Consider the following 25,469-nt stretch of genomic DNA (forward strand, 5'->3'; position numbering starts at 1 on the left):
GAGATTTTCTTCTGTCATGCTAGGTTTAGTTTTTATTCAAATTTTTATTGCTTTCAATTTTTTTTAATTCCAGCCTTTGTTAACGGCAGCGCGTCGTCAGCCACTGTCGCGCTGCTGTCGGTATCGCTTCCGTCGCGCGGGCAGTCTTGGTGTGCTAAGCTCGCTAAAGCTGATGTCTGTCTGCTTTCAAATAATTAAAACCGTGCCCGCAGGTTTCTCACTTGTTTATTGCTAAGATTGCAGTTCCATCCGTTTGCTGGTGGCCGTTGGAATACAAAAATGATGCCGCCTTGTAGCAAAGGTGTCACTGCGACTGAGTTTTCAAGTACACAAAAAACCGCTTGCCTCTAGCTGGTGTCAGCGCAAAGAATTAAAACTAAATGTTCACTTATATCATTTTTTTATGTGTACATAACTACCTAGAGCTCTTGTGTCCGCTCAAACGCAGACTTCGCTTGCGTCGCTCACACATGCTCACCGATTGCTCATGCTGCCATTACTCCGTTTGTGAAACCGATTTCAGCGCATATGTTTTCATATCGTATTTATTTTATCAAGCACATATGTACTCATTACTATAATATGCACATAGACATAAAATATTGTGAATGTTAGGTCAATTTTAACTGCACCAATTGTTTTTTTTCTTTTACTGCAATATTAGAAATCGCCTTTGAAAAGTCATGCAATGCCAAAACAATGTGCTATAAAAGGTTTAGTTAAAACTACTTTTAAGTGTTCCTGTACTTAAATTTTCTGTTTTAACTACAAAACTGCCCTGGGATTGGGCTAGGCTATTAGAAACATAACTGCAAACTAAACGTTGCATCTTAATAATGCTACAGACAAATATATTTAGAGCTTGTCAAGCTTATCCCTGACAGGCACCATTGACAATGAAATGAAAGCCACGCATGTTATTAATGTAATGTCGGTTGCAGACAATCATGGCAAAAAACGCAAACTACATTATAAGTTAGCAAAGCAGAGGGACATATTCGCGTGGTATGTACAGTGGAGTGTAATATAAAGGAAAACAAAACATGACAAATAATGCAAAACATGACATAGGCAAGCAAGACATGGGGGAAATTTCGTTGCACAGTGTGGTGTAGCCATCAGAGCAAACATGAAAACAAAAAAAGAAGTTAGCAGCTACAAACTAAGCTAGGAAGATAGTTATAAAGGTAATGTACAGCATGATGTGACATTTAAAGCATGTTACTCTATGGCAAATTGACGTCTGTCACAGTCTTGCTGCCGTAACCGTCGTCCGAGTCATCAGGCTCGTTAGCCAGCGAGCTAGATACGTAGTCGGAGAGTAACAAAACAGTACATAAGTTTTCTCATAGCGCTTGGGGTGTCTTACACTCATACGGGGGCAGCGAAACGGATCGCTCATGAGGACTCGTTTTTGTCTTGATTGCGTGACTCAAACGATCAACACAATTTTCTTCTGAGTATTTCTTAGACACGTTCACAGGAATAAATTAACTGTAGTACCGTACGGCTCATGTACAACAGATTCTTACAACCTTCACAGGACTCCTTGGGCTGTACAAGGGCATACTTTTCGAAAGCGTCATCAGCAATGAGGGCCTCGGTACAGGAAGAGTATAGTTTCTTAGTAGAGACGAAAGGCTTTACCAAATAGTCTATCTTGTCAGCAGCGATATCAATTCAATATGAAATACTGGTCTGTCTTGTGTGCCGACATATTCGTGTAAATGTTCTTGGAATTTCTCTGCACTTCTTACATAACTGCAGAAAATAAATTCATCAAGTAGTTGCCGTAGTCATCTTCATAAGTAGATTTCTTACCTCTGGTTCTTAGTTGTCTTGAGGAACTGGATGAGGGATGCATTTCTAACTATATTTTTGACATCATATCCTGTGGGCATGGGAAAAATAATTAGATTACCGAAAACAAATCTTCCAGGCCAATGTAGGCCAACTCTCGTGGCAAGAAGAGTGCGTAGCCATACTTTAGCAAGGATAGAGCAGTTGAAGAACAGTGGACATAACCACCCCTTTTTGGCATTGTTTCTATAGCTTTTTGATGTCAATGCCTAAACTCTCGGTAACCTCAACACCGAGTTTAAGTGCTGAAACAGCCTTTATTTATTTACTTTCGTTTGATAAGCTCAGGGGAACCACAGCGTGCAGCGCAGTCATGATTGTCTACCACTTGAAGATTACCTCACAAAATCAGGTTGATTTTTCAGACTCGTGCGGCCCTTCTATAAACTGCCTCATAGTGGCAGGCGCTTCAAATTAAGTACTTCGTACAAGAGCATGACTAATCTCCTTCATGAATTTGTCATGGTCAAGCACACTGCAAGAACATGCTCGAAAAAAAAATTGGCACTAAATGCAAAGCATCGCACTTGCAGTAAATTAATAATTGCAACTTGTAGCTACCAGCTTTTGAATCAGATAACTAAAACATGTTTCTAAATTAAACATTCAGAAATTATTTGGGTTCACAACAAACCATTTCCTGGCGCAGTTAATTTTAAAGTCAAATCTGGATAAACGCTTTGTCACCACGCCAGGGATGTCCGGGTTTTATAATTTTCTAAAAGTATATGTAGTCTTGAGCTCCTGTTATTTATTTCTTTCTAGAGCCATAGAGAAATACTTTTTTTTTTCTCTTTCAGCGAGGACCTTGTGTATTTCGAGGATGAGGAGATTGGAAGTGACGCCGATGGTAAGCTATGATATCACCTATGCTAACCCTCGTAACAGTAGTAGCCATGAATTGAATTTCAATGGCATTTACTTGCGCTGATGCCGTGAGAGCGCTATATTACGAAAGCCACCACTTCTCTCAAAATTAAAAAGCAGCGCTGTGTTGCATGTACTTAAGTCCTTCTACACTAAGCAAGCAACAAACCCAAATATTAACTCCTTCAATTATGGAACTACGAAATAATAAGTATACAAGCAGAGACGATCTTTCTGGGCTGCTTCGAAACATTTACTTCATTTGCTTTTAGTTTGTACTCAGTAATTGTTTACGCCTCAACAGAGGCGGCTACCTTTACAAAAGGAATGAGTGTTGTCCACCAGGCTACTGCTCTTTTAAAGCAAATAATAATAAACATTTTTCGAAAGAACATTTCTAGTTTACGATTTTCGTGTAACCAGGCTTCCGGCGGCAATTTATCACTATATAAAAAATAGAGCAGCTACAGCCACTGGGATGACAGCTTCATAAAAGGTCGTCATGCGATTTCCACAGCTTGATGTAATGACCGGCAGGAAGGCGTGGATCTATTTGAAGTCAAAAATAGTAGTCGAATTCACGCAAGACGTAATATAGACTGGACAGTAAGCCACGTTACTGGAACTGACTGTTATATAAGAGGCTTTCATATTTGTAGTATATGCATTGAAGTCCAATACAGAAAGAACTGACTGGTCACTAGCTATAGACTACGCTATCGCTCATGTCAACTCCGGCCAGAGTACAAAAAAAAAACCAAAGTTTATCTTTTAAATTTTTTATTTCGTACAGATATTCTTTCTTGCCACCCAGCCTTTCTATCTGCGCTCTGATATCCGGCTAATAAATATTCAAGCCCATTTTGTAACCAATTTTTTAGTAAACGGAGTGTAAACCTGATTCCGTTTCTTACCAAGAACTGCCTTTTCAGGTGTGGCATTTACTGGTGGAGTTTGCGGAGATGAGAAAGTTGCTGCAGTAGAGGACACACCGCACACTTACAATGGTGTACATAGGCTGGCTCACGAAGTAGCTCATATGTAAGTTCGAAAAGTGCCTTCGATTAACCATATAATTATCGCCAATTTTGTTGATATAGCGTTTCAGTAGCTTTCTCTCATTGATGCGAAAACATTACTAGCTTATGTCGGCAGGGTCGCTTGTACAGAATGTGATATACAGAACGCGTGTACAGGTCTTGTCCAGAGCAGTTGTGGCCTTCTTAAAAGTGTTAGGATCAAAGAAAAGCTTGTGATTGATAGAGGATGATGAGAGGTTGCTGCTGAAAAAAGCATGCCAATTGGATGATTAATTAATCAGGGGCAAAAATATAAAGGTAAATAAACCATACGTGCAAATAGCTATACGGCTAATGTCGACGCCCAAGATACGTGACGTCACGCCAACCAGAAGGGGACGTGTTTCTGCCAAATAAGTGAGTGATAGTGATCATAAGTGTGTAATAAGCGTCAATTAATCAAACAAAATATATTTAGGGCTTAAATAAACGAAAACATTTAGAGAGCACTGCAGCATTTACGCTGGAGAAATGTGTAAGCCTGAGCATTGCTGTGTTGTTCGCGAGGTATGTCAGCGAGATTACGCCAGTGACAGACACTGTGCCTTGCCTTTCCCCTTAAACCAATTACAGAACGCCGGTGAACTTTGTTGCGTTCAACGGAACGCCGGTTGTATTCGACAATGGGTGCGCGATGTACCGTGTGCAGGAGCAAGGCTCAGGCTTCCGCATTTCTCCACTACAGAGAATGAAGTACAACAAAGGAAAAAAAGCACAGCCTGCCAACGACGTACGGTTGAACCACTGTGCCACAAATATGAAGGGATGCGCGAGACATTTCTTTGAACCGAAACTCCATCAAATACGTACATTGAACCACCGGGCCACAAATATGAAGGGGTACGCGAGAAATGTCTCTGAAGCAAACTGTATCAAATATGTACGGTTGAACCACCGTACCACAAATATGAAGGGGTGCGCGAGAAATTTCTTTGAACCGAAACTCTATCAAATACGTACATTGAACCACCGGGCCACAAATATGAAGGCGTACGTGAGAAATGTCTCTGAACCAAAGCTGTGTTCAGGAGAAATCGGCAGAAAATGGCTGCGTACACAGTGCCTTATCCCATGGTAGCCAGCTCAATCATCATCACCACCATCTAATGGCTGCGATGATGATGCAGTGCTATGCATCTGGTCCAGGACACGAGAATATCAATGAGCGAAAGCAGTGAGACGTGGGGCGACATGCGCTGCATGGCTGTCGCTGGTCTCCCAACAAAGCTGTACAAGAAGATATTTGGTGGTCTCACTTCGAGGCCGAGGAGTCAGTTGCTAAGATAAGCTTTGACAAGCGCTCGTGGACTCTAGAAGGAGAGCGCTGGGTACATCGAGTGCAAGGCTGCCGTCACTCCGATGCGCATACGCGCTGGAAAGGAGAACACGTTCGCTGAAAACCAAGAATATTGTTGCCAAGAATAATCAACAATAAATATCTGCCGGAACAAAGGGAAGGTGCGTGATTGTCTGGCAAAGACGAGGGCGAAGTGATGGGAGAGAGAGAGAGAGAGAAAGAAACTTTATATAATGCAAAAAAGGAAAATAATCTAGAGCTCCTGTGGTTGGGTCCTCAGTCCAGGACTCCCGCGGCCTTTGCTGCCCTGCTGGCCCGTTAAATCAGCCAAAGCTGGTCTTTCGACTCCGAACTGGGCAGCGCAGCCTCCCACTGCTCCGGCGTGGCGTTGTGAATTATCGGCACCACATTTATTTTCTGGCAGGCCCATGTGATATGATATATTGTCGGTTTCTGTCCACACCAGGGACACTTGTCCCTGTATACCGTCGCATGTATCTTGCTGTATAAAGACAGGCATGGATAAGAATTTGTTTGTAGCTGCCGCAAAAACTCTGACTGCTCCCTGTTTAACAACCTGTGGGGCGGAGGATACCGTCTTCTGGTCCCCCGGTAGTGCACCAAAATGTCTGCGTAGGTACGAGTCACTGCCCCGGTCTCTTCGGCCTCTGACCTCCCTCGGTTTGCATAACCTCCAGCTATGAGATCGGCCTGGATGTTCCCGGGAATGTCGCCGTGCCCCGGAGCCCAAAGTACAAATTGTTTTGCGTCGCTTATCCCACCGGCCTTCAAGATGGCGGCCGCCTTTTTGCCAATCCTGGCGTTTGTGAATCCTCGGCAAGCGGCTTGCGAATCGGTCATTACTACCAGCAAACGCCCGGCCCTATCGCCCTCAGCGATTGCTAGAGCAACAGCGGCCTCCTCGGCGTCAGACACGGTGCAGTTCCGTAGCGAGGCGTTCATTTTCTCCTTTAGCTGGAAATCTACAATCGTCACCACCGCTCATCTCTTTCGTTAGAATACATCGCCGCGTCTACATAGACAGTGTTCTTGTTCTTATAGGTCTTGGTTAAGGCTTCCGTCCTGGCCCTACGCCTACCCTGATGAACGACAGGATGCATGTTCTTGGGAATTGGCGCTACTACAAACGTAGACCGGATCGCGTCCGATATGTCTATCATCCGTTCAATCTCCAGCATGTGATCATGATAGCCTAGTCTTCGGAGGAGAGCTCGCGCCGCCGTAGTGCGTTGTAGCCTCCTCATCTGAGAGACAAGCTGCGCTTCCCTGTGCTCTTCGTATGTGTTTGTTAAGCCAAGGGCCATTAAATTCGCGTTTGCCGTTCTCATTGGCAGCCCCAGTGGCAGCGCTGTCTTGTACGCCTTCCTGAGGATCGATTACACTTGTTCTTTCTCCGTCTGGCTCAGGTGTTGGTAGGGAAGGCTGTACGTGGCTCTGCTTACCACAAGCGCCCGCACTAACTTGAGCGTGTTGTCCTCCATCTCCTTTCTTCTATAGGTCACTCGCCTAATCATTCTCGTTATCTGGGTCGAAAATCCAGATAGCAGTCTGATCGTGTGGTCCGACCTCTGATTGGATTGAACCCACATTCCCAACACTCTCAGCACGTGCACGTCTGGTATGCGAGCCTCGGCTAGCATAACGGTAAGGTCAACTTTACTGTCGTATCGAGGCCTATATACTCTTAGAATTTCAGATTTTTCGGGCGAACATGAAAGTCCCCTAGCCCTTGCATAACTATCGACACAGTCCGCGGCTGCTTGTAGCCTCTCCTCCTTGAGACCTAGCGAGCCCTCCGTCGTCCAAATCGTTATGTCATCGACGTATATTGCGTGCTGAATGCCGTCTATGGCGTTCAACTTTTCCGCCAAACCAACCATAGAGATGTTGAAGTAAGGGGCGAAATTGCAGATCCTTGAGGCGTACCCTTGTTAGGCATCCTGATCTTGTCCGATCGCAAGTCGCCGATCCCTATAGTCGCGGTCCTATCCGTAAGGAAGGTCTTGACGCAACCATGAATCTTTCGCCCACAATGTAGATTGCTCAGACCCGATAGTATATGGCTTCACGACTAAAATTGTCGAACGCCCACTTGAGGTCGAGAGCCATGATCACATGCTCTCCATACTTTGGCACGTTGCTAAGAACCTCTCCTTTGAGGAGAAGTGATGGAAAACGGATGGAGCGGCTAAGCTTACTATCGGTACATCATGCACAACAGAGACGTTACTCAGGAGTGGCTTACAACTCTCTGGGGCGTACCCTTTCTCTGAGGCTCGAGCGGGTGTGTTGCACCCTACGCAAATGGCACGGGCGGAATGATGGCAAGGAAAACCACTACTGTTATTTATGTAGTGTGCATAAGGTGGCTGAAACAATTGCACATATAATTATGTGATGTCAGATACTCAAACCACGCCACCCCTATGGGTTAACCTTGCGGCAGGCACCAGGATTCATTTTCGACAAAGTGTAATGATGCTTTATGTTCGATGGCAAAATGTTACAGCTGGAAAAAATGGCCTCTGGACACAACAAAACCTTGCCTTGAGAACTGCAAAAAACTAACAAAGGAGATGGTGCTGGTGGCGTAGATGCTACGGCGAGACAGACTCTACCACAGCAAGGGACGGGCTTTGCCTTTTTATTCTTCACGCGTTGTAAAACGGAAAGCCTCAGAACAAATCCATAAAATCAGCCAACCTTTTTCCATTCATTTAATCAGTCATTTATCCTTCATCTCATATCCTACTGATGCCCTGAGGCAATAAATAAAAAAAAATTCAGTCCAGACATGAAGTGCGTATGAATAGGCGGGTCTGTAGAACATTTTGATTTCAACGTAAGTAGTCCGCAGTGGTCGACGTATTAGGCTGGCTGTTCAGAGCTCGATGTTGAACTCATGTTTGACGGCATTTTTTTTTTTTGTACAGAAGCACTTTGAACTCACTCCTCCGGAGCTGGTTTAGAGAGCTCTTTTCTTGCGTCTGGACCACCTCGCATAGTACTCGGCCACCGTTCCGTGGAGTCCACCGCAGGGACCTCCGGTCCGTCGTGTCATTGGAATCATGTTTTGTGCCCACGTCATCTAAATTGTTGCTGCTTTTCCATGGTGTCCTTTCGAGGGACGGCGGGTCCGTCGTGTCTTTGGCAGCTAATTTGTTTGTAATATCGCAGTAGGGCATAGCTGAGGGCTGGTGGTTTCAATGCCTGTCGTTTCATTGGCAGCCTGGTTTGCATACAGGTCGGGTCGACAGTAGCAGCAGCTGAGTAGAGTCGTTCTTTTCATGTCGCGCGCTTAGCTCAGCTGGAAGCGACCCAAATAGTCAATCGTGGCCTGTCGTCTCCTTTTTTCTTTTTTCGCGGCTTGACGGCAAGCAATGTCCTCCACGCTGGGGAAAACAATGTCACACTTGCAAACGGTATACGAAAGTCTTTGATATCGCAACTATTCCACAAGTTCTGCTTATTCAAAGCTGCCGAGGTGTTGAACCCTGCCGGTGCTATAAGAGGCTAAATACATAAACTTCCAGCTTTTAGAAGGTTTTCTTTAATGATCAGAATGCTAGAGGCTGAATTAGTAGCAAGCCCTTTAAAAATAATTTAGAAAGGCTTGGTTAATCTCCACAGTGTTGGTTTAAGGTCGCTGCCACCTCTCGCCCATGCCTGTTCTTCCTCTCGGCTACTTCCGAATGGCGTCTTTCGAACCCTTAAATCTTCATGTTTCAGAGACACGTTAACAATAAGCTAGTCTTCGCTTCGCGTCCGGTTGGCCATGTGATCTGCTTCCTTGAGGGGCGAGAACATGAAGGCGCGTAGCTCTGCCGGGCTGTTTGCGGCCAATGTAGAGGGGAAAAAATGAGCGAACTTGGCCTTCTCGTAGTCCTCCGTGTGTATCATCGCTTTTCGAGGCACAACGCTCCCGGGCGAGTTTATTCAATGCTGACAGCTTTAAACGTTAATAGCACGTTACCCAGATTCCTGCCGTCGTTGCAGTCAGCGGGCAGGTAGTGGTTGGCAGGTGCACTGGACAGGGAGCGGTTGCGAGTGTGGAAGAAAAAGCAACTGGAGTGCGTTCTGCAAAAGAGTTCAAAACTAGGCTGCCGTCAACTGATGAGGCTATCCCAATACATGGGGAATGCACAACCGGAAAGTGAAGTCAAAGGAAGAAGCGGATAGATATATGGTGCAAGGAGATGCCTGAGGCGAGTATGGAGAACTGAGGAATCGAATGGTATCTGGTACGAGAACCCAAGCGTCAGCTATATGCATGGAAGGATAAACACATGGCGAGAATGTAGGAGTACAGAAGAGGAGCTGTCTCTCTAAATTGACCAACAGGATCACTGCAATCAGTATTTGGAAAGAGATTCCCTCAGGATATCAGTGATTCGCAGGGCAAGTTGGAAGTCACCTCCAGCTTTTTGACTATGGAAGAAAGAGAATGTAATATGCCTATAAACATAATTTTCTTTAAAACCATATCAACGCTGAAACATTTCGGAGGCACACTCGTTCAGTTCAGTCGTGTCCGACTCTTCGACCCACTCCACCCCACTCTAGTATTTCCTTCCAAGCAAACCCTATGGCCAGTCACAATAGCACACTCGTTACTGCACTGTAATTTGTTTTTCATGTCACATGAGGAAACAAGTTATCGAAACGATAATTTATCACATTCGCTGCTGCGGCTGTTGCATATTGTGCAGTGTATTGCTTCCACATTGCCTAATACAGTACAGTGGCTTAATATATATGCGGACAAATATTTCAGAGCTGTCGTTTCGTGAAATATAATATCTTTTTACATGTTCGTTACTTAGTCAATGTGTTCATTTACAATGAGCAGTCCCGTTGTTACTGTCTTTTCGTTTCAGATTGGGAGCTAGTCACGATAACGCCAGCGCGCTTGAAACGTTTCCAGGCTACCCAGGATCAGAAAGCTGCCCCTGGTTACATGGATACCTAATGAGCTACTGTGAAGGAAGACGGAACAGATACACGTTATCGAACTGTTCAAGGAACCAAGTACGGTTTATATATAGGTAAAAATACTATTCATCTGTATCAGCACTTAAAATAATTACATTCGCAAGCCTCAGTCGCACGTTTCACGTTTTTATAAAATCCCTCTCCCACCTAAGTAATCTTTCGAGCCACGCTTATAATATTATCATGTAGTCTGATATCCTGTACAATCTTCTCCACGGGGAATAAAAATAGCGCATAAAAAGAGCTCTTTATCAAGGGTCCCACTAATATATAGACTAAAAATATTAGCTCTGTTCCCTTTTTGCCAAGGAATCAAACAACCTTTCATACCACAAAGCAAGTCGACGTGCATGTAAATAATAGCGAAGTCCTGTGTACTCTCAAATATATAGCCTTGCTAAGTAACTTAGGGGACGAATTGTAAGGAATGAGTAAACGTCACGGTTCTTCTTGTCTCTTCGAATCTTCCGCACCTCTCCAAGGTGCTCTTCGATTCGGCAGGAGACATGCAGTTCACACACAAACACTCAGTGAGACGTAGGACGACGAACTTGCAGTAACAAAACGAAAATTAACTTTATACGACACAAACACAAGGTACAGCAAACTTATTTACACGAGGCAGTGAGACACACTTTACAAAAGAGACTGGGCGAAAGACTAATTGCAAACTGAGCGCATCGCTCTTTTTGCGACTTCTCAGTCGGGGCCTGCTTGCTACGCTGTCTTCTCCGAGAAGGAATCAAACCAAACTCAGAACCAGAACCGTCGATGGCTGCGCGGCGCGCTCTTCAATAGCAAGCGCAGAAGCTTCTAGGCGCGGAGGAGGAGCGGAAAACAGCTTAGCGCTGCCAAAGCTATGCCTCCCCCCTCGGCCTTATGGAGAGGACTCGAATTTACTCGAACTTGGTCAGCACGCGCGGCCCTTCCGCGCGAAGCGATGAGGAGGGCCGGTACCGTGCGCGGGAATGCACGCGTGACTCCGCGCATGACGACGAGGGCGAGGAGGCGCAGTGCGGTGGCCGAGATTACGTAATCGGCCGCGTCGCGTTCTCGGAGCTTGGAGAACATTTCATCTTCTTTTCCTGCGGCGCGCGCGCCGAAACAGTAGAGAATGGATCACCACGGCCTTGCAGAACGTTTGATTAAAAATTTGGAGGACGCTTAAGCTTCGCCTTCAAGAGCGGAACGCAATAGCGTTATTGCACTTCGTCGAGAAAACTTATTAAACGCGAGGGTATTGGGGCTTCCTCGCACCGGTTCCCCTGCGGCCCGAATCGGAGAAGCGGGTGAGCGAAGATAGTGATCTAAAGAAAGGAAAGACGCTTGATTCTACAACCCGTGAGGGTGCACGGCGAAACGTCAGGGGCGAGTGGCGCGCCACGTGTCGGGGCAGCGCCGCACATTGCGAGGAGGGGTTCTTCTGTGTTTGCCGCAAGATGGCTCTGCATGTGCGCAGAGCGCAGAAGAAATATAGCCGAAACGTATTTCGCTACTCGTAACATGCTCATAATTACCGATATACACCACAGTATAACGTTCTACGGCACGTTTGTAAGGCAACACCGCATTCACTAGAAGCGCTTTTGTACCGTTTTCAAGCATCGAACTCGTGGCTGAGTGGTAGCGTCTCCGTCTCACACTCCGGAGACCCTGGTTCGATTCCCACATAGCCCATCTTGGAAGTTGCTTTTTATTTATGAAGTGCATGCCGGGATTTATCGCTCACGGCCAACGCCGCCGACGACACCGGCTTTTCTGCGACACGAGCTCCTTAACGCTACCGCGTTAATATACAGCCGACTATATAAGCTCACGTTCAGCAGCCCAGGATAGCAACAGTAGTTCACAATAGGTAGCGAGGCACTGCAGAGTGTAGGCGAATATGTCTACTTAGGACGGGTAGTATCCGCAGATCGGGACCACGAAAGAGAAACAACTGAAAACAAGAATAAAATAGAGCGCATTTGTCAAGTTCCTGCGGAATTATGACTACCAGCTCATCGGCAACAGGCCAGAAGGAAGTATGCAACATTTGCCTCTTATCTATACTCACCTTGGAGCTGAAACGCAGAGGATGCCAAAAACACTTGGACTAAAATTGGAAACAATACCGACAGCTATCGAAATCAAAATATTAAGTGCACCGTTAAGAGATAGGAATCGTGCAAGTCAGAGGAAGAACTCGAGTAACTGACGCTCTAGTGAAAGCCAAGAAGAAGAAATGGGCATGGGCAGGAACGTAGTGCGAAGGGAGGAAAACGGGTGATCACTAAGGAAAAAAATAGATTCCAAGAGGAGGAAAACGTAGAAGGGGGCTGCAGAATATTTGATGGGAGGATGAAGTTAGGAAATTTGCAGCTGTCAAGTGTTTGCAGCTAGCTCATGACCAGGTTGATTGGAGGAATCTAGGAAAGGCCTTCGTCCAGCAGCTGGTATAGTCCGGCTAGTGGCAATGAAGATGACAAAATACTATGAATACTATGGCGATGAAGATGAAAAACTTTAGCATAATTAAGGATACAAGCTGGCTCTTTTGTAAAAACTATTCGTTTCATTGGAGGTGCCCACGAAGAATTTGCGGTACGAGCGAAAGCGTAGGAAATCAAGATTACTCTACAGAATTTAAATTTGGGTAAACCCAGGAAAACAACCTTAATGCAGATTATGGTAGCCTATTTACTGAGTTATTCACCATGAATACTGCAGCGCTAAATGCGCGGACAACATGAACGAGACACCGCATGCTCCTCGGCTACAACCTGAGCTACCCTAATCAGGTTCACTTATTACTCAAATGCCATTTTCGGTGTTTGCATAGCACCCTGCTCACACTGTACCGCTAGTCGCCCAGGACAGTAATAATTAAATTTTTCATTCAGTTCCCAGCCCTGTATTCATGTCTTTCTACAAACGACCCAAAATACCACATATTTTCGTTCGTGCCGTCCGGGAATTTTCATCAGCCTTCATCGACTTAGCGCAGTAGAGATAAAATATATATTCAGTAATATAGTTCCTGAGTGCGCGCAGAAGTGGTAGATTAGTTAGGTAGGATTCAGTTATGCGCTCTATGGAAATCAAAAATAATTTAAGTAATGGCACAGCAAGAACCCCTCATACCCAAATAGGAGGTAGAACAGGCAGGCCTATCAAATCTAGTCAAAACGTGTAAATTGTCTGCCGTGAAGAAGTATAATACCGATAGAATTAAGCATATTTGAAAGAATGATGGTAGCCTAAAACGCCGAAGGGGACAAAAGGAATTACAACGAGGTTCATTGTAAGGCGAGCTCGTTTTCTAGGGCAAGGTCGAGGCTTGCAGGAGGCTCGAACAACTGGTGCCCGCGTCTCGTGCCGGCGCGCTGGCACCAAGCCATCTCCTTCTTTACAATCACCCCCCAGGAGAAGCGGCAGCCATCCTGGCGACTTTAGAGGACAATAATACGTCTGGGTCGTAGTACGTTTTTAGCCGAGAAACATGGACGGTCTCACGCTCACGTCGTCGAATTTCTGGCGAAGGCTTGACAGGCTCAACAATGTAATTGACGGGTGAGGCGTGCTCAAGGACGCGGTAGGGTCCTTGGTATCTCGGTAGTAGCTTGGAAGAAAGCTATCGACGGCGTGAGTTGAGGCAAAACGATTGTTTTGTCGGCCCTGGTCGGAAGACGTGAGTGAACGGGCGAGCTTCCTGCACTCCTCAGCGTATCTTGAGGTTTCAGACATGGTGGTGGCTTCAGAAGAATCCCGCCGGTAAGAAAGTATGGTATCGAGTGGTGAAGATGGCTCACGTTCATATAATAGGAAAACTGACGAGAATCCCGTAGTGGTCTGCGAAGGGGCCGAAAGGAAAGCGCGAAGACCGGCGACCCATGGATCTCTGGGCTGCTCGACTATCATGTTGTTGAAAGACAAGCAACTGCAGTCGATGGCGGCATCAGAAACACTTCCAGGGGATAACGGAGAGTAAGACAGTGCGTGGCGTCGTTATGCTTGCTTCCAGATCAATACACAGCACGAATATCATATTCTTCAAGCCGCAATGCCCAGTGAGCAAGACGGCCAGTGGAGTCCTTATAAGTCCACGGAAACGGCCCCCAAGAAGCCACTGATAAATGTGTTCAGTGTGTAGAACAAATCCTTTTGAGCATTAACGCAAAGTGTGACTCCTTGGAACAAAGCCAGCGATTTATTATAAATTTTTAAAAACAGCCTTTTTTGAAATTCGGGGGCAGAGGGCATGTCGCTTGTCGGTGTCGCATGGAACTATTTCCTTAACCCTTGACGTCACGGGTGAGTTGACTGGCAAGGCTTGCCAGAAGCTGCCATTCGCTGCGGCCACTGCAGCCATGACATCACGGACACACTTCCGGTAGCTGCGAAAGTTGTCTGCTCGTGCGCTGCTCGAACTCTGTGAGGGCTGTTACACAGCTCGCCACCCTTATCGGTTAGGCGGCCATTGCCCATCAAGTACAACAACCGAAGCGACGCAGTGATCGGCAGAGCAAAGCTGCATTTACAAATATCTTATTTATATAACGTGGCTTCAGAAGTACAGGAGTTTCATCCGACGAGGCGTCAATAGCACGGTCAAGCACCGCACGATGGCAGCACCTCTTCGACAGCCGTGAACACCGCCGCTGTGTCCCGTCCTCCCGCATACCGTTCGCGAACGACACGGCGGATCGTTAGCACAGATGTCCGAAATAAAGCGTGCTAAAATTTGTTGGCGTCTGGAATACTGAGCCGAATATCAAGTATGAAGCCCTCGTGAGGATCGCTGACCAGCAGCAAATTGCTGGTAAGAGCGATAGCCGTGATACAAGCAAGTTTCTGCTCAAGCCAGTTGCCGCTGGTGCATTTCGGCTGATCGGATCTCCTCGTACTAGCTCTGCCATTAATGCGTCGGCAGAGTTAATCCTATAATTATTTTACTATGGCAGGATAGGATTCACTATAAGGCAGTTTCATAAGTAGACGATTTACGACAGCGTTAATCAGTTCCAAAGCGTCGACCGCCGCGGCTTCGAAGCGAAACAATTTAGGCCTAGCGACGACTATGGACGGTCACTCACGGCGCCGTCGTTCGCCGCGCTCGCGCGCCCCACCCCCGCGGTAATTGTGTAACCTACCTAAGCCTGCTCGCGACATCCCGTGCTGCAAGCGATGCAAACTCGTGTACTTTAATAGCTAAGGCCGCGCATTGTTTGACGTTCTGCTCAGCAACAAGCCGTTCAAATGATACTGCAGGCAAGACAAGGCTTCAGTACGCAGTCGCTGCGCTGTCGGCCGTAATCGAAGACGTCGGGCGGCACCATATTCTATACACCGATCTTTAAACGTGATACAGTGGGCAAATGAATAACTTTGTGAAGCAGATCAGCTCGTACGTTTCGCGCACTCGGGCGCCGACGAGTAGCCTCCGTCAACAGACGCAGTCATAACCTCGGTTAACGACGCAAACCGAGGTCGCCAAGCTCGGTTTGCTATAACTGAGGTTAGTGGTGTAACCATGGTTTGGTCCGCCGTGTAACATAGGCTAACCACGGGTTCGCGGTTAGACTAACCGTCGCTGCGCGAACTGCTGAACTCCTCAGGCGTGTGAGAGCGAGGACGGGTTGACGCGAGTACGCCAGCGAGCGAGCGCGCGGCAACCGGAAGTTTGTCGAAGTGACGTATTTCTGGGCGGAGCTTTGAACTTGCTTGTATTCTTTTTTTTTATGGCTCTCTTCGGCGTACGATTTGAGAGGAAAGATAGGAAGGGTCATTTTTAATCGGCGATATCTCCGGTGTTGCAGAAGCTAGATCGAAAATTTTTGCAGGAGAATGATGGGTGGTTCAATATCTATCAGTGTTATGGCGTTGTTTACTCTTCTTAGTGACCCATTTCAGTGGACCTTTAAGGGAGGACAGCCAACATAAAGAATGATGGTCCGTAATGATTTAGAAGGCTTGGCCGTACACATAAGGGCGGGATTTTTCTATCGCCTATATTCTGGCTAGGCATTCCTTCTCAGTAATTGGGTAGTTTAGCTCCGGCTTCGTCTAGGTGCGGCTCGCGTAAGCGACAACATAGTCAGCAGACCTTGGTTTGCGTTGTGCTGGAATAGCACCGATACCTGTGCCGCTTGCGTCAGTGTGGATCTCAGTAGGAGCATGAGGGTCAAAATGCCGCAATATGGGCGGCAAGGTAAGCAATCGGTGCAATATACTAAACGCCTCGTCACAAGCAGAAGACCAGTCGGAGAGGTCGTTGCTTCCACGAAGGAGCGTTCTCAATGGCGCGATGATGAAAACAAAATTGCGGATGAAGTGTAGGAAATAAGAGCAGAGGCCTATGAAACTTCGGAGTTCCTTCATCGTGAATGGTATTGGGAATGAAGTGACCGCACGACGTTTAGCTGGGTCAGGGGGCACACCGTTCTTAGAAACAACATGGCCCAATATTGCGTACGGCAAAGGGAAATTTCTTTAAATTTAGTTGGAGGCCAGCTGCAGTAATGCATTCCAAAACATGTTTTAATCGAGCGAGATACGTCGGGAAATAAGGCGAAAAACAAAAATGTCGTCCAAATAGCACTAGCAGGTCTTCCACTTGAGGCCGCGCAATATGTTGTCCATCATGCGATTGAACGTTGCAGGAGCATTACACAGTCCGAATGACATGACGCTGAAGTCGTACAGTCTGCCTGGCGTCACGAAAGCTGTCTTGGCACAGTTTACATCGGCCAGCGGTACTTGCCAGTATCCAGAACGAAGGTCCACAGATGAGAAAAATTCTGCGCCTTGTAAACAGTCAAGGCCATCATCAATACGAGGCGAGGGATAAACGTCCTTACGGATAATTTTGTTCAAGCGCCGATAGTCAACGCAAAAGCGAATGGAGCCATCTTTTTTTGGTGCCAAGAACGACGGGAGAGGCCCAAGGACTGTACGAAGGTTTAATCACGCCATGCTTAAGCATGTCGGCCACTTGTTCGTCGATGGTTTGACATTCGGTCCCGGAAACGCGGTAAGGTCGTTGGCGCAGGGGCGAATGGGTGCGGGTATCGATCCGATGTGTAAGAACTGATGTGCGGCCTAAACTATGATGTGACAAATCAAAGGAGACACGGAACTGGTCAAGCAGCGCAAGAAGCTAGGTCTGTTGAGTCGGCGTGAGCTCATTGTCAATAGATCTGCAAAGATGTCCACTGGAGATGAAACAGCAGAAGTAGCAGTAAGCGAAGCAACCGGTATATGGCAAGGGTTATCATCGCAGTTCTGACATTCCAGCATCGTAGCAAAATGCTGGACGTGTTCCAGACACTCACCGCGAAGAAACGATAAGGGAAAGTTGAATGGATTGATGGCGGCTATGGCGCTACAGCCATTCGGCTGTGCGCACGGCAAACGGCAGGGTAGACAGTTGCGACGCTTGAAGGCTTCAGAAGGTGTGAAGATGACAGACACTTCAGAAAGAGAGTCGGATGAAACAGACCGAAGAACGTTAGAACATGGCGGAATTGAAACATCGTCAGTCACAGTGAATTTGGCGCAGGTAGTAACGGTGTCGGTCGTCGTAGCATCACAGAGGGGAAACAGGGCTAATTCAGCACGAGTGCAGTCGATAACGGCCTTATGTTGGGATAGAAAGTACCAGCCCAGGATGACGTCGTGAGAGCATGATAAAAGGACGATGAATTCAATGCTGTAGAGAGCGCCCTAAATACGAACTCGCTGTAATGGCGGCCGCAGGGTATATGAGCTAGGAATCGGCAGCGGGAAGCGAAAATCCATATAGCGGCGTCGTAACTTTGCGCATCTGGCAGCACAATTTTTCGCTTAGCACGAACACAGCAGTACCGGTGTACACAAGGGCAAGAGAGAGAGAGAGAACTTTTATTCGTCCAACAGAGTGACTATCCCGCTCTTCGGGGGTTAGACCCCGAAGGTGGGACAGTCGCCTTAGTTGCAGGCCGGTAGAACTTGGACTCCGGCGGCATTTCGGCCAGTCGAACAATTTGTCTTTGGGCTCTTGGGTCTGAGCTTCGCAGAAGGGTCTCCCAGGCGTCTTTAGTTATATTTTTAGCCCTGCCTGGTGACTTTGCACATTCCTATATTATGTGATCTAGAGGTCCCCTTTCCTTACATAGTGAACATAGATCTGATCGTATTTCTGGCCATATATGGTTGAGAAGAACTGGGTTGGGGTATGTATTTGTCTGTAGCTTTCTCCATGCTACTGCTTCCTTTTTGCCTAACGTGGAGTCTGGTGGTGGTAGGACCCTCCTGCTCAGTCTGTAGTGCATTGTTATTTCGCTATAGTTAATCAGGTCCTCTTGTTTGCCTTGCTCAGGTGGCACTCCTCCAGCCCGGTGTGTGAGATCTCGGGCTAGTTTCTGTGCCGCCTCGTTTCCGGGCACGCCTGCGTGGGCTGGCGTCCAAACAAGGGTGACGTCTCTTTCTATTCGCTTTTGATCGAGGATTCTACCCGCTATCGTTGCTATTACGCCAGCGGTGTAGCTCCTGATTGCGCTTTTGCTGTCATTGACTCTGTATTTTGCCTCGGTCTGAGCAAGAGGCAGTACTATTGCAGCCTCTTCCGCTGCCTGTATCGATTTTGTTTGTATAGAAACTGCTGTAACCATTTCTCGCTTGCCATTGAGTACGACTGGATTCATTTTTCCTTTCCTGCAGTATGCAGCATCTACATACGCAATTCTATCTGAATTTTCCGTCTCGAATCTCCGTGTCTGTGTTTCGGCCCTTTTCTCTCGTCTTTGATTATTATATTCAGGATGCATGTTCTTTGGTAATGGGGGGATATGGATCAGTTTCCGGACCTCCACTCTCATTTCCTCTGTCGAGTCCCAGTATTCCTTCGGTTGTATACCTATTTCCCTCAATATGTTCCTTCCACCCTTAGTTTTCTCTAGCCGTCTTTGTTGTGTAGCTAGTGTTGCCTCAATTATTTCATCTAAGGTGTTGTGTATTCCCAGCATCATTAGCCTGTCCGTGGAGGTACCTGCCGGGAGGTGTAGTGTTATTTTAATGCATTTTCTGATCATGTTATCGATCCTGTCTTTTTCGGCCTTTTTCAGGTCTAAATATGGCGTGGCATACCCGACCCTGCTTATTACAAAAGCTCGTATGAGCCTTAATAGGTTCCTTTCCTTAAGGCCTCCTTTTTCTATTAGCTATTCTCCTTACAAAGTTTGTCGTTTGTTTGACCTGTCCTTCCAGTTTCTTTATCATTTCTTCGTTGTACCCGTTCGTTTGGAGGACCATTCCTAGCACCCTCATTTGCTCGACTTTTGGGACTGCTCGTCCCGCCACTTCTATATTTACGTCCACTTGTTCTTTTAGCCTCAGGTGTTTCGAATTGTATATAAAAAACTCCGATATTTCTCTTTTGCATATTGTACAGTGTTGTTTGCCGCCTCTTGCAAGTTTTGTTCGATTTCAGCATCGCTGCCTTTGCTTGTCCAAATGGTTATGTCATCCGCATATAGGCTGAATTTTATGTCTGATTTTCTTTAGCTTTTCTGGAAGTCCCCGCATGGCTATGTTGAAAAGTGTGGGCGATAGCACCGCTCCTTGTGGTGTGCCCCTGCTCCCCAGTTCGAATATCGGAGATTCTATCCCCTGGTATCTTATTTTTGCTTTTTTGTCTGTTAGAACATTTCTTACATATTCATACATCCTTTCCCCTGCGTTTAGTTCCGTGAGGCCCTGCAGAATAGCATCGTGTTTTACACTGTCAAATGCCTTCTTCAGGTCCAATCCTAAAATTACTTTACCATCTTTTGATCTTGATTTTACTCTATCATGGTGTATCCTGAGCATAATATCTTGCGTACTAAGATGTTGTCTAAACCCTATCACCTCTCGGGGCAATAGCTCATTCTCCTCCATGTATCTGGTCAGTCTCCTCTGAATCACATGTTCTAATAGTTTACCTACACATGATGTGAGTGATATTGGTCTCAAATTATTGACCGTCGGAGGTTTTCTGGGTTTGGGTATTAGCCCTGTCTCAGCAAATTTCCATTGCTCTGGGATTTCCCCTGTTTAACAGCATTTCTGCATAAAGTTAGCTCACTACCGAGTCGTTATCCAAGTTCCTTAGCATCTTGTTTGTTATCCCATCCGGCCTTGGGGCCGATTTTGTTTTTTTAGTCTATGGTTTTCTGCTACAACTTCAGCTACCGTTATAGGGGCATCTAGTCGCTGGTTTGGGTGCCCCTTGTAGGTTTCTAATTTATCTTTCCTTACTTCTCCGATGTATTTGTCTTTAAGTTCTGTAAGGAAGTCATCATCGCTGCCTCCATGATGGTGCCTAGCCTTTATCAACTTAATGGAAGTTTGCGTTTTAGTTTTCTCTGGGTCTAGCAGGTGTCGCATTATACTCCACTTCTTAGCCATGCCCATTTCGTTTTCCATTTGATTGCACCTGTCTCCCCAGTTTTGCTCGCATAGGTGTTGTGCGCGGTCTTCTATTTCTTTGTTAAGCTTCGCTATCCTTCTTCTAAGACACCTGTTCCATTTTTGGTTTTTAAGACTTTTTTCGAGACTGCTTGGCTTCCCGCATGTGCAATAGCCGGCTGTCTACCACCTCTGGAGTATCCTTCCCCTGAACAATTTTGGTGTGCTTTTGGACGTCTCGTTTAAGCCGGTTACACCACTCCTCGATATTGTTTATGGGTGGAATTTCCTCGGCGGTTCTCCAGTCTCTAAGCTTGTCCCACTCAGTGATTTTCTTTTTTTTTTATTTTTCGCGCTTTCGGCCCTCCTTCTATATTAATTACTACAGTATAATGGTGGCTGCCTAGGTTTAATTCCAAGTTGTACCACTTTAGACCTATGTTCTTTGAAAGTGTGAGTTACGGAGACGTGTCCTTGCTGACACTATTTCCTATCCTCGTCGGGCTGTCTGGGTTGTTATTCAATGTGAAGCTTTGCTCCTGAATATCTTCCCATAGCTGCCTGCCTTTGGAGCATTGGCTACTGTAACTCCATGCTTGATGTTGTGCATTGAAGTCACCTACTATGAGTAGCTGTTGCCCTCCGCATATATTGTGAGCACTAAGTGGCGCTTCATCTTCCACATGGCTGAACGTACTGCTTCATCTTCATCCTGCTCCCTGTTGTGCCGCCCTGCATCTGAGCCACATCCTTCAAGTGCGGGCCTGCTTAGCATTATCAAAGAAAAGCTGGCCTCAATGACCTATTCCCCCCCAACATTGGTCGCTCCTACCATCTGTCAGGTGCCAACGTACGCCCAGGTCACGTCCTTGCCTCCTGCAGTTGGAGCGCCTACGCCACCGGCGCCTACCACTGCTCATGTCGCTGCATTGGCACCACCTGCCGCGGCGCCGACATACTACCCCAACTGGCGCCCAGCCCGCCCTGTTTGTTATTACTGCGGGTACCGAGGCCATATTTCCCGCTTCTGTCGTCGCAGGTTCCAGAATGAACGCCGCGGCTACGACTCATTTGAAGCAGACTACCCTCCTCGCTTTTCCGGCTCTAACCACCGTTCATTCCCTGATTATCCCCGACGTTCATCACCCCCGCCAGAAAGCCCTGCTCCGCCTGCTGGTTACAAGCCTTCAAGACGTTCTCATTCGCCTTTTCGCCGCTCAACCTCGCCTCTCCGTCAAGCTTCACTAACGACCCCCCGCCAATCGGAAAACTGACCACTGCACTTTTAGGAGGGAAAACTGCACTCTTCGGCCATCCCAAAAATCCTCCGGAACGTCCCTGGAATATTATTTTAGTGTGGGTTGAAGGTTTATCTGTTGAGGCTTTGGTTGATACGGGCGCCGCTGTTTGTGTGATACACACTGATTTGTGCTCCCGCTTACGAAAAGTGAAAACGCCTTATGATGGACCTGAACTCCGTGGAGGTAATGGTGCAATAATTCGGCCTTTTGCTAAGTGTACTGTGCGAGTTTTTGTTGATGGTGTCCGCCACCATGTACAATTTGCCGTAATGTCACCGTGCGCTCACCCAATTATTTCAGGCTGGGATTTTCTGTCTGCCGCATCAGCCAGCATTTCGTGCCGCGACAGGGTCATTTACATGAACGAGAGCGATCCGTCTTCTGAACTTCCCGAGCCCCGTCATCGCCTGCTTGCCGCTACTAACTCAGTGTTGCCCCCTGGATGCGAACAACTTGTCGCGCTTACTTCTACTGACATTCATAACGGAGATGTGCTAATCGTGCCTTCTGATCGCCATCTGACCCGTGGAATCGCGCTACCACCAAGTCTTGTTCGGTTTGAGCATGGCACAGCGCTTGTCGCTGCTTCGAACACTTCCCCAGAGCCCATTCTGCTGACTAAAGGGACATGCTTTCCTTGTGCCCTGGACATTCACCCGGTGCCCCTCACCACCCTTACCGCCCCTCTTCCTCACCAGCAGCTTCTTCCGATGCTTCTCTCTGTGTTCTCTTTGGCACCATCAATCCTGACCTTCCTGCGACTCACCGCCAAGCTTTGCAGGAATTACTTCGAAAACACCAAGCCTCCTTTGATGTCACTTCTCCGACCTTGGGCCGAACGTCTTCTGCACAGCACCGCATTATTACAGAAGGTACTTCTATTGTTAGCCGCCGCCCTTACCGTGTTTCCTAATCAGAACGTAAAATCATAGAAGATGATGTGAATGATATGCTCCGGCGAGACATTATTCGGCCCTCAGCTAGCCCCTGGTCATCTCCGGTCATCTTGGTCAAAAAAGAAAAGGATGGGTCCGTGCGTTTTTGCGTTGATTACCGCGCACTTAACAAAGTCACTCGAAAAGATGTTTACCCTATGCCACGAATTGACGACTCCCTCGACTGTCTTCAGGGCGCCGAATATTTCTCCACTTTGGATTTGCGTTCCGGTTACTGGCAGATACCGAGAGGACTTAAGTGGGAAACATGCTTGTGCTAATTGGACGACATAGTTATTTTCTCTGCGACGTTTTCTGATCATTTATGCCGCCTTGACCAAGTATTAACGTGCCTGGCATCCGCCGGTCTCCAGCTGAACACAAAAAAGTGTAATTTCGCCAAGAAAGAAATCCAGATCCTGGGCCACCTCGTCAGCCGCGATGGCATTCGACCCGACCCTGACAAGCTTGCCGCAGTTTTGAACTTTGCACGCCCTCACCGGACTAAGGAACTACGCAGTTTCCTTGGTGTGTCTTCGTACTTTCGCCGTTTCATTCGCAATTTCGCTACCATTGCTGCACCGCTCCACCGCCTCCTTACCGACCGTACTACTTTCAATTGGTCCGAAGAATGCGAAAAAGCTTTCCAACCCTAAAGAATGCCCTCACTTCGGACCCTGTTCTCGCTCACTTCGACGACACTGCTGCCACCATACTCCACACTGATGCCAGCAGCCTCGGTATCGGCGCCGTACTTCTGCAACGTGATACCACTTCTCGGGAAAAGGTAATTGCATTTGCCAGTCGAACTCTAACACGAGCGGAACGCAACTACACCATCACTGAGCGAGAGTGCCTCGCCGTCGTTTGGGCAGTTCAGAAATTCCTCCCCTACCTCTACGGCCGCCATTTCACGATCGTTACCGATCACCACGCTCTGTGCTGGTTATCAACCCTCAAAAATTTGACTGGACGCCTGGGCCGTTAGATTCTGCGTTTGCAGGAATACCACTTCGATGTCATATTCAAATCGGGTCGCAAACATCGAGATGCCGATGCTCTTTCCCGCTGCCCGCTCCCAGAATCACCACCTAGTGCTCCTTCACGCCTTCCTGCGTGCACCCTCGACGTCCCAATGTCGTCCAGAGCTCCAAACACCACCTGTGCTACTCCTGCCGCTGCTCCAGATCGCTACGACATTATTTCACACCAGCGAGCAGATCCCTACTGTCTTTCCCTAATCAACCTTCTCACCGGTGCTTCTCACCCTCCTACCGCTAGGATGCGCAGGCAACCGCAAAAGTTCAAACTTGACAACGGCGTGCTCTCCCGTTATATTTATTGTTCTGAAGGCACCCGTTGGGTTCCCGTTATTCCGAGAGCGCTTCGCACCCGTATCCTGGCGGCTTTCCACGATGATGCCACAGCCGGTCACTTAGGCTTTCATAAAACTTACCACCTCGTGAAAACCCGTTTCTTCTGGCCAGGCCTCGCCTCAAGTGTGGCAAAATACGTCGCCTCTTGTCTGCCATGTCAGCGCCGCAAACGGCCCACTTCTCCTCCTGCTGGCCTACTACAGCCGCTACTTTGCCCTGCTACTCCTTTTGCCGTTTTTGGCATAGACTTATACGGGCCACTCCCATTGTCCGCACGAGGTAATCGCTGGATCGTCACCGCCGTCGACCACATAACAAGCTATGCTGAGACCGCTGCCCTGCCTAATGGCTCAGCACATGAGGTCGCGACCTTCTTTTTGGAATCGCTCGTACTGCGCCTTGGGGCCCCTCAAGTGCTTCTCAGCGATCGTGGTCGGACATTTCTGTCGACGATTGTAGCCGAAGTTATTGAGGCCTCAACCACACATCACAAATTGACCTCCAGCTATCACCCGCAGACCAATGGGTTGACTGAGCGGTTCCACCGCACGCTTTCTGACATGCTGTCTATGTACGTCGACCAAGACCACCGAAACTGGGACGTAATACTTCCTTTTGTTACGTTCGCCTACAATACGGCTGTACAGCGGACCACAAGTTACACCCCGTTTTTCCTCGTTTACGGCCATTCTCCCGCTACCCTTCTTGACGCCTCTTTCCTTTCTACACATGCCAGTTCCTCATCCTCTCTTCCTGACCAGTTCCTTTCCCGAGTGGCCAATTCTCGCCGGCTTGCTCCCGTCAACACGGAAGCTAGCCAGGAAGACCGCAAGTGCCGCCATGATGCAACCCATCGCCATGTTTCGTTCCGTCCCGGCGACGAGGTGTAACTTTGAACCCCATTACGCACTCCTGGCATTTGTGACAAGTTACAGCACCGTTACATTGGTCCTTACACAGTTCTTGAAAAAACCTCCCCGGTCAACTATCGCGTCTCCCCTGTTTACCCTCCTTCGGACTGTCGTTACAGTGGCACTGAAGTTGTCCACGTTTCACGTATGAAACCTTTTATTCGGAGCAATCCTGAGGACTAATTGTGGCCAGGCTGGCCGTTTCAACTGCGCGGGCGAAATAGTGTGAGCACTGTGTGGCGCTTCATCTTCCACACGGCTGAACGTGCTGCTTCATCTTCATCCTGCTCCCTCTTGTAGATACCCATCGTCATCGCGGGGTGTGTTTGGCTGCAGTGCGCGACCAAGGCTTCAGGTCTGCAATAAAGCCTGATCCCCCAAGTCCGACCTTCGTGTTGCCTTACAATATTTTTAGCCTTTTTT

The 25,469-nt window shown here is 47.5% G+C and overlaps 1 protein-coding gene across 5 annotated transcripts in view; it reads left to right on the forward strand.

Moving 5' to 3' along the window:
* LOC146175042 (uncharacterized) overlaps positions 1-25,469 on the forward strand; it is a 109,306-nt gene that overhangs the window by 60,407 nt on the left and 23,430 nt on the right. For 3 of the 5 annotated variants that reach the window (XM_084584394.1, XM_084584396.1, XM_084584395.1), the window contains 3 exons: positions 2,661-2,710; positions 3,660-3,768; positions 10,002-10,169. In XM_084584394.1, the coding sequence (XP_084440520.1) occupies positions 2,661-2,710; positions 3,660-3,768; positions 10,002-10,169 (327 nt within the window). The remainder of the gene's footprint in view (positions 1-2,660; positions 2,711-3,659; positions 3,769-10,001; positions 10,170-25,469) is intronic. The other 2 variants (XR_014702083.1, XR_014702082.1) reach the window with 1 other exon arrangement.

This window comes from Amblyomma maculatum, chromosome 11 (assembly GCF_055883805.1).
Source record: "Amblyomma maculatum isolate TAMU_Amacu chromosome 11, ASM5588380v1, whole genome shotgun sequence".
Taxonomy (NCBI): domain Eukaryota; kingdom Metazoa; phylum Arthropoda; class Arachnida; order Ixodida; family Ixodidae; genus Amblyomma; species Amblyomma maculatum.